Raw genomic sequence first — 9,741 nt, 5'->3', positions numbered from 1 at the left:
TATAGTTGGTTGTGTCCGTCATCGTAGTAAAAATTGGTTGTATTTACAACATGATTATTTTAGTCGACAAATGATAAAAGAGGTATACGATCTTGTTACGTCTGACCTCGATGTCGAAAAATGTAGACAATTTGTATTAGATACATTTTGTATTCATTGTGAGAAAATATAGGTCATGAAAGCCCTATATATTTGCCTCTGATCCTCATCTCGTTAAAAATTGGTTGTATTTACATGATTATTTTAGTCGACAAATAATGAAAAAGGTATGCGATCTTGTTATGTCAGGCCGTAAACCCTAAACCCTATAGTTGTGTCATTGTCCTCAAACTCAGTAAAAAAATTGGTTGCTTTTACATGCATTGGAGTGGCTAACTTGTTTTCTCTTTTTGCAGATCCAAGAAGATTACATAAAATTCTAACTGGATTAGAGACCACTTTAGAGACGGAAATTTCCATCACTAAGCAAATCGTTCTCTAAACTTCATTGCAAAAGTGAGTCACCAAATTGCTTGAATTTTCATTTCATTTGTGTTTCATTAGAGGTTCATTTGGTTGCTAGACCTTTTATATTCTTTTCTTTAAAATTGTATAGACTTACTAGAGGTGAATTGGAAACATAGTTTGTGTTCTCCCACCATTCCTAAGTTTTCTAATTGAAACCTAGTATCCGTTAGTACTTGTGGAAGTGTCCCATAGGGCTCTAAGTGTCATTTGGGCTTCCACTAGGACTCGTCTAGTTTACTTGCTTTCTTAGAATGTTTAGTACTTGTGGAAGTGTTCTAAGGGGCTCTAAGTGTCACTTAGACTTCCACCCTAGGGCATTCAACTAGTATATGCTTTAACTTGCTTTCTTCGTTAGTTTACTTTCTAAATGTAGTTAGGAACGTTCCAAGTTCGTTTAGAAGGCTTCTTTGCCTATTAGGGGTTCATGCACAAACACACATTTACATGAATTGTGTGCAAAATTGTTTTGTGAGACAAGTATAAAGGGGTTTAGTAATTTCTACTTGAAAAAGCTTGGTTATTAAGTGGCTCCTTGTAGCTCACCTCCCTTGATAGTACAACATGTATACTTAGACCTCCAAGTACTTAGTCTTGCACCAAAAGGAAAATATTTTGTGAAAATCTTTATCACTCTATTTTTGCAATTTATTTGAAAACTTGTGAAAAACTTTTCTGCAAAAATGAGTGATCATTCTCATGATAGTAGTGTGCACGGTCATCATTCCCCTAGAAGTCATAGGAGTACTAAAGATGAACTCTATGAATTAGGGCTTATATCAGAAAAGAAAAAAAAATAAGGAAATGAAAAGAATAATGAAACAATAAGAGGGTTGTTAAACAAGCTAGTGGTGGGTGGTGAGGCTAGCATTCCCAAAGTCCATGAGGACAATGGGCCTTCAAAGCTCAAAAGGTAAGATGGGGATGGACTTCCAAGCCTTCTAGAGGCAAACATGCGGAAGGAGGTTCACGACCCGAGATCCATCATTCACACACCCACTTAACCTCAAGTGAAGGGTTTTATAGTAGTCACCATGATGATAGCTACTAGCAATGATCTCCTATGCAGCATAGGCCTAGGCATGACTCTCACAAGGAACATAGAGTTGTCCTTCTTCCCTTTCATTGAAAGGATAATGTTGAGGATTACTTGGATTGGGAGATGAAGGTGAAACAACTCTTCACTTGCCACAATGTGAGTGAATAAAGAAGAGTTTGGCTACCCTTAGCTTTCAAGGGTATGTCATGTATTGGTGGACTTCCCTTGAAAAGGGAAGAAGATTTAATCATGAGCCTCCAATCAATCCAATATTGGAATGAGCTTAGAAGTGCCTTAAGGAAAAGGCACATTCCTTATTATGTGAGAGTTAATGAACAAGCTCCAAAGACTCTATCAAAGAAATCAAACTATGGAAGAATATAGGCAACAAATGGAGTTGCTTATGATGAGAGCTGGAATTAGGGAAAAGGAAGGGACCACCATTGCAAGGTTCCAAGGTGGTCATAACTTAGAAATTAGGGACAAGGTTGAACTATTATCCTATAGAGACCGTAATGAACTAGTTCAACTTTGTGTGAGGGTAGAACCACATCTTAGAGGGAAGCCTAACCTTAGGAAAAAATCTACCTCATACCCTAAAAAAGACTTCAAGAAGGAGGGTCACTCTTCTAATTCGAAGGAAAGACCACTAGAAAAAAAAAAAATCTTCGAATAAGTGCTTAGGAATATTGGTTGTCCAGAGGTTACTTACCAACCAACTTAGTGAACAAGATCAATCACAAAGAAATAACCTTTTCAATTCTAGATGTAAAATTTTTAAGAAAACTTGTTCTCTCATTGTTGATAGTGGATGTTCCAATAATTTTGTAGGTCAAAGGTTAGTTGAAAAGCTTCACCTAACTACTATAGCCCATCTTAAATCTTATAAACTTCAATGGTTTAATGAGGATGAACCTATAGAAGTTAAGGACCAAGTAAATGTTCCTTTCTCCATTGGAAAATGTAAAGATGAAGTTTTATGTGATGTAATCCCAATGGATGCAAGTCATATTTTACTTGGTAGACCTTGGCAATATGATAGGAAGACCATTCATGATAGTGTGACTAATAAGATTCGCCTAGTACACCTATGCAAGAAACATACCTTGACTCCTCTTTCACCATCACAAGTGTTGGAGGATCAAGTATTTATGAAAAAAAATTACATTAAGAAAAAAAATGAAAAGAGATAAAAAAAAAACTCCTAAGTCTTTAAAAGGAGGAAGAGAAGGTGATAAAGTTGGAAGGTAGTGTCTCTTGCAAGGAAGTTGTTCCTAATAGTCATTTTTCTATAAATCATTCCTTTAAACAATGTCTTCTAGTTGAACAACCCCTTTACCTTCTCTATGTTAAAGAGACACTTGCTACCACAAGTTTTGCACTCAAGTCTCTACCTAAGGGGGTTCAAATTCTTTTAAAGGAATTTGATGATCTATTTCCCAAAGAAGTTCCAAGTGGCTTCCCCCTTTAAGAGGAATAGAATATCAAACTGATTTGGTTCCCAGGGGTAGCCTACCTAATAGGCCAACCTATAGGACCAACCCCCAAGAAACAAAGGAAATAGAGACTCAAGTTGAAAGCTTGATGAAGAAAGGATGTGTTCAAAAGAGCCTAAGCTCTTGTGTTGTGCCTGTTCTTCTAGTTCTAAAGAAAGATGGGACTTGGAGAATGTGCACAAATTGTAGAGCTATTAATAACATAACTGTAAAATATAGGCATCCAATCCCTAGACTAAATGATATGCTAGATGAGTTGCATGGAGTACTCATATTCTCTAAAATTGATCTTAAAAGTGGTTATCACCAAATAAGGATTAAAGAATGGGATGAATGAAAAATATCTTTTAAGACTAAGTTTGGATTGTATGAATGGTTAGTCATGCCTTTTGGCTTCACCAATGCTCCTAGCACCTTTATGGGGTTAATAAAAGAAAGATTTTATTGGCCATACATGAGAGTAAATGTTCAAATGTATTGCTCTAAATGCATAGCTTGTTTACAAGTTAAATCTAAATTTATGCCTCATTGACTCTACACACCTCTACCAATAGTTAGAACCCCTTGAGTTGACATAAGCATGGATTTTATACTTGGTCTCCCAAGAACCCAAAGGGGACACAATTCTATTTTTGTGGTAGTGGACAGATTTTCAAAAATGACTCACTTTATATAATGCAACAAAATAGATGAAGCTAGCCATATCTTAAGATTTTTCTTTAAAGAAGTTGTTAGATTACATAGAATCCCTAAATACATTGATTATTTTTCAAAAATAAATGCTTTTTAGCAAGTTTCTGCAGTTTGTCCAAATACATTGATTATTTTTCTAACAACTTTTGCAACAGGTGTAAAAGCTTCGGATATTGAAAAATATTTAATTACATATTTTTTTGTGACTACCTATATGCCACCTTGATAGAGGATTTGTTCCTTGGTTAAGTGCTTACTTTCAATCACAATGTTCTAGAAAGTAGAGCTTAAAATGCCCTTATGTACTACCTTTTTTTGTGTTATTTGCAAAGATTTCTGGTTTGGTTGTTAATCTGTTTTGTCTTTGATATGAAGCAGGGAAACTGAAACCATGGATAAAATACTACCTTCCTCTCAGGTTGATAACAGACAGGGTGAAAAGCCAAAGAAGAAAAGGAAAGAACGGTCTAAGGAGGAGGTGCATCTGGTTGCTACTGATTCTTACCATAACAATCTTGTTAATCTGCACACGGTTAATGAGTGAATTTTTCTTAATTAACTTCTGTTTATAACTGGATAGTACTTGTTAGCTGTTTTTTCTTTAATAGAATAACCATGCAACATGATATATGTTTGGTAATGAAGAAGGTAAAAAATACTCTTCATGTGCTGCACATGCAACAGCAACTCACAAATCAGTCTTTTCAGCAACAGAGATACCATAATTGGTGCTTATGTTAGTAGTACAATTAGGTTGGCCATCCTAATGAAATTTTTTGAGAGAATACATGTGATTCACATTTCACAGGAATTCTATTAGGGGCCTAAATATAGAAGAGTATGATGGAAAAGATTAGAAGAGTTTCCCCCAAAATGGACCAAAAATGGACTTCTAGCCACGATAATACCCTCTATATATTCCCCTTTCCACATAATAGGCTCCCTCACCCCATAACATGTCTAATTATCCATGCACACCCTCATCTCATTATCAGACCTAACAAATTATACTCGTTGTGAAATATCCACATGCTTATACAAGTATAGCAAAGGAATTTATGGTTCCCATGGAATTTACCTCAATATAATATGCACTTGGTGCTTCATAAAATTGTGCTCTTCTGCCATCTTTCTGCAAGTTGCAAGCAACTAAGGTGTTCTTTCCCATCACTTAATATTGCAGATATAGAAACCAAATTTACAAATGACTTCCAAAAATAGTCTACCATTTCACAATTGAATACTGAATGAAAACCCTTCAATGCTAAAAGAAGTAAAACTTGAGAAGAATTCTCTCTGCTTACCAATGAATTTATGCAGTTACTTTCAATGAAGATGTCATGTTGAAATTGTCCAACATTCAAAACTTCACTTTGTTTTCTCTGCTGCCATTTCCTGTGATTTTATTTTATATTAAACTTGTGTCATCCTGTTAAAGAAAGAAAAATGAAAATTTTATATCTGATATGCTTGAGCAAATCAGCAGGGATGTTAATATTTCAGACAACGTTGCATTGCCTTCTGCTGAGTCGGATCCTAAAAAGAGTAGAACAAAGAGGAAAAAGAAAGGACAGGCAAACAACAGTGACAATGGCTTTCATGAAGATATCATCCAAGAGGACAAAGCCAACAGAGATGCAGCAGAGTCCCAGAATCTGATTCATAATTCTTTTGAAGATAAAGAGCAGCATCAGAAGCTAACTAATGAGAAGTACATGCTTTAATTCTAAAATTGAACTGGTGACAGAATTAATTTTATTAAAAAAACCTGTCAAACTAGTGAACATTGAACAAGTTTAAACATTTCCAAGACTATCTGGGTAGTTATATCAATGCTGACTGACTTGAATTGGTTCAATTTTTTTATGCTTTGTTAAAGCATCTATAAAATATCCTTGTTCCTTTTAAGTAAGAAGCAACTAACAAATAAAATTCCTATATCAAATTGAAAACAAGTTGATTTTGAATCAAGCAGTAAATCTTGCCATACTGCTCAAGGAATATATAATAGAAAGGAAGCTAAAGGGGAATAATATATAAGGAAAAACAGCAATTAATAAGGATATTGGATAAGTGCCTTGCTAGTAGTAGTTCTAATATAGGTTAAAAAAGAATAATAATTCAAAAAACTCATGATTTCATGGCAAGTTAATTAGCTATTATTTGATAGGGTAGTGATAAGCATTAATACACAACTGAAGTGGGACTGCCATTCAGGTCTGCAAATCCTGGGAGAAAAGGATAAATATTTGTCTTTTTTGTGAATTAGCAGCAAACTGACAGAAAAATTGAAGAGTTGCTCATTTAAAGACACAACCTAGTACATGGGTTATTTGGTTTAGAATACATTTAAGAAGAAAATTGCCCTAGCTCCTTGGTCAGTATCAATATGAATTTTTCTTATTTTGCTGAATGGTGATAAACTTATTTCTTTACGCCATTTTCACTATTTAAGTTGTGTATAAAGAGCTCTTTATTTTTTTGTGTGTTTATTGTCTACTTTTAGTCTGAGACATACAATATAACCTATTTTGTGCAATCATCTTAGATTTTTAATTTTTCTGGGCCAGCAGTGCAGACAACAGTGGTCATGACTTCCTTGAGGATAGAAAAGTTAAGAAAAGGAAAAAGATGGGTAAAAGTCAGGGCAATGGGGAGCTTGTAAATTCTGATATGCCTGTATCACTATTTGTTGAGCAAAGAGGTGAGACTCAGATGACGGAGGACAGAAATAAGAGGGAAGATGCAGAGCCTTCCCAAGTTAGAACATTGTCAAATGGACTAGTTATTCAAGAACTAGAGAAAGGGATAAAAGATGGAAAAATTGCTGCTTTGGGGAAAAAGGTAGTTCATTTAAATGATTTTAAATATTTGAGCAACCAATTCTATGAAATCAAACCAAAAGAATTGCTAAGCCACTAGGATTAAGTTAGTGGTGAGGGGTTCAGCAGTTTACATTAGGTCATCGAACCTCATTAGCACCATTGTATCAATAAATAAATAAATAATGAATTCCAGATTTTGATTTGACTCAAATAAGTAGTCTTTGGTTACAGATCAGCATCAATTACACTGGCAAGTTGAGAGAAAATGGAGTAGTATTTGAGTCAAATGCTGGCCAAGCTCCTTTGAAATTTCGCCTTGGTAACACCATTTACTTAAACATTCTGTTACCTGGATGACTCTTTTAGCTTACTTGTATTAACTTTTTTCAGGTAAAGGATAAGTTATCGAGGGTTGGGATGTTGGCCTTGAAGGTAGTCATTTTGACATTTTATCTTTGTTCTTTTCCATCGTCCAGCTTTTACTTTTATTGAATGAACGAAATGCCTGTAATATCATTTTTTGACATGCCCCTTCATTAATTTCTCTAATAGGGTCTGTTTAATGGCGTTGTTTTTATTTCCTAATCTCATTTTCTGTTTTTATTTTTTTTATTACAAAACTGTAACTATTTTTCTATCTGTTTTTTTCTTCAAAGATTTGTACAAGGAAGAAACAACTTTTTTTTGTTTTCTCGTTTTCCTGTACAAATACTTGAAAATAAGAAATAAATTGAATACAAGGTGACAAATTTTGTAATTAACAAGTGAAAACAGAAAATGAAAACTCAAGCTAACGTCCTTATTGGTTGAAAAGGAGCGTGTGTCCACACATTGCTGGAAAGAGTGTTACTAGCTATTTTCATATAAATAATATTCTATTTACCATTGTGATGTATATGCATGTATATTCATGATCCTCAGGCATGCAAGTTGGAGAAAAGAGAAGACTTGTAATTCCACCATCATTGACGTGTGTGATTAAATCCTTGTGTCTAATTAATTTCCATTTTCTATGCTATAATTTCTTATTTGGGACATTATATGGTCTCATGGTAGAACTAAGTATGTGGAAGTCCTTGAGATGTTTGTGTGGATCCTCACCTGCACGACCATGAAACTTAGGCAACAAATGGATTAGTCCAGTTTTAAGCACAAAAGGCACATCTTCCTCTGGGTATTGAATGCATAAACTCTCATATGTGAAATCAGGTGCAACCATCTCCCTAAGTGTTCTCTCTCGAGGTGCAGGTTGGTCACCCATATTTTTAGTTGAGTCAACTTTAGATGCTACACTTACACTATGGCTATCACTCTCAGAAAGTGGGACTATATGTTCTCTAACTAATCTAAGGAAGGTCCTATCTATTTCAGGACCAAATGGATGCAAAATGCCTGGATTATTCCTAGTCATGCACTACATGCAATCACATGCAACTACCACGTGAACAGTAGGGGTAAAATGGGAATTTTTAATGCAAACTTGGAAACCATCACAACTAATGCACCAATATCATCCTAAAATCATTAGAAACTACCACAAATTCAAAGCAAAATTCAAAGCCTAACTATATGAACCACCTATGAAAAGTTTGGAAAAATAGGGAAATAAAACTTCAAAATTAGAAAAAAAAAATAGTAAACGACCTTTTTTTTGAAAATCTAGTTGGGGCCAGATAGAATAGCTATCTGGGTTTGATAGATCTCGTTTTTCTACTCAAAATGCATATAATGAATGTTTAATTCTGATAACTAGAGCAAAAGTTATGGCCGTTTGAAGTTTTGCTGAAAACTAGTTTGAAAAATTTTTGTATCTTCAAATCTGGACCACCTTGAGGGCCTCTGGTATTTTTCACACAAAATATGGGTTGAAAGAAGTTACCACACAAATTTGAGGCAAAAATAACAAGTCTAGCTATCAAAACCAAAAATCCCAATTAATTGGCAAAATTGGGTACTATTCATCACTATTCACGCGCACATGAAATTGCAACATTTCAACAACTTGGACCCGATTTTCATACCCCAAACAAAGGAGTAGTAGACAGCGAAAACATAGTATGCCCACACACACTAAATGAAAACAGAGCACACATGCACCAAAATAGAGCAAAAATGCACCAAAAACAGAGCCAAAACGCACCAAAAACAGAGCCAAAACGCACCAAACACGCACCAAACATGCACCAGAAACGCACCGACATGCACCAAAATGCACCAAAAACAGAGTTACCCTACTAACTCACTACACTTCACAATTAACACACGAAAAGAGACACACTCACATTCACAACCACGAACACGAACACGAACATAACACAACACACACTATATTATGAACCTTTGGCTGGAGCGTTACTCCCCGGCAATGACGCCAAATTTGACCGGTGTTGTACCCGATCAAATTTTATGAAATTTGTAGTACTAGGAAGCGACTCCTACGTCGTCTCTCAAGGAGCAACAAGCCAGTCCGAGGTTCTTATGATGCAAACACGAATACACACACTATGGGGGGAAATTTAGATTCAAATAAATAAATAAACACGTGAACAGTAATCAATGAAACAATATATTCTCCAACTCAGTTATAACACACAAATCATTGGTTCAAAATATCATCTTCTATCATTTTAAACCTTGGTTCAGTTCTAGTAATCACTAAACGTCATTACCATTAATTGAATGCACACAAATAAAGCATTAGCATACATTCATTTCTCTATTTCATGGGATTAAGCAAACCATGAGCAGACATTTGGTCTAGTTGAACGAATACCATTAAGCATGGAAAAAACAAGGTTTAGAACACGAAAATGCAATGAAACAAACAAACCTCAATGAGCATTAAACTGAGTTAGAAAATATTACAGTTTAGCCTTCCATGGAGGAAGACAACAAGAAGAAAACAAAATGAGAAATGGAAGAAGAGGAAGAAAACGAAATGCAAAAGGAAACAAACTACAGAAAAGTGAGTCTCCAAAAATGGCTTCCTTCAAAACTCGTCCAGGAGCCAAAAAGGGAGTGGCGGCTGTGTCCCCTTTGTCCCCCTAGGCTGACCTAAATAAATTGACCTAGGTTCCCTACGAACTTTTGAATTCGGGTCCAACTATTGGGTTGACCCAGTTGATCAATTACACACCAAAAACGAAATAGAAAACTAAAATAAAAACTATGCTGAAGTTGGTCC

The 9,741-nt window shown here is 35.2% G+C and overlaps 1 protein-coding gene across 3 annotated transcripts; it reads left to right on the top strand.

The window, feature by feature from the left end:
• The first annotated feature begins 407 nt into the window (after positions 1-407).
• LOC109818982 (uncharacterized) lies at positions 408-7,562 on the top strand. Of its 3 annotated transcripts, none has more exons than XM_083062705.1 (7): positions 408-495; positions 4,111-4,272; positions 5,216-5,443; positions 6,303-6,576; positions 6,789-6,876; positions 6,948-6,989; positions 7,479-7,560. In XM_083062705.1, exons 2-6 carry the CDS (start codon positions 4,124-4,126, stop codon positions 6,956-6,958), a joined length of 750 nt encoding a protein of 249 aa, XP_082918831.1. In that variant the 5' UTR covers positions 408-495; positions 4,111-4,123; the 3' UTR covers positions 6,959-6,989; positions 7,479-7,560. The 3 variants fall into 3 exon arrangements, with proteins under 3 accessions (XP_082918831.1, XP_082918833.1, XP_082918832.1); XM_083062707.1 differs by having other exon boundaries at positions 474-495; positions 6,306-6,576; positions 7,479-7,562; XM_083062706.1 differs by having other exon boundaries at positions 477-495; positions 5,219-5,443; positions 7,479-7,551.
• Positions 7,563-9,741: the final 2,179 nt, after the last annotated feature.

This window comes from Cajanus cajan, chromosome 8 (genome assembly GCF_000230855.2).
Source record: "Cajanus cajan strain Asha chromosome 8, NIPB_CcT2T_4, whole genome shotgun sequence".
Lineage (NCBI taxonomy): Eukaryota > Viridiplantae > Streptophyta > Magnoliopsida > Fabales > Fabaceae > Cajanus > Cajanus cajan.
The sequence above is the reverse complement of the archived record's forward strand: the minus strand, read 5'-3'. Positions and strand labels throughout refer to the sequence as shown.

What these genes read in the sequence shown, in the direction of transcription:
- LOC109818982 (XM_083062705.1), top strand. Translation starts at nt 4,124, where the DNA reads ATGGATAAAATACTACCTTCCTCTCAGGTTGATAACAGACAGGGTGAA. An exon ending in CAGAAGCTAACTAATGAGAA is followed by an intron (nt 5,444 to 6,302) that starts GTACATGCTTTA and finishes TTTCTGGGCCAG; the next exon opens with CAGTGCAGACAACAGTGGTC. An exon ending in TTGCTGCTTTGGGGAAAAAG is followed by an intron (nt 6,577 to 6,788) that starts GTAGTTCATTTA and finishes CTTTGGTTACAG; the next exon opens with ATCAGCATCAATTACACTGG.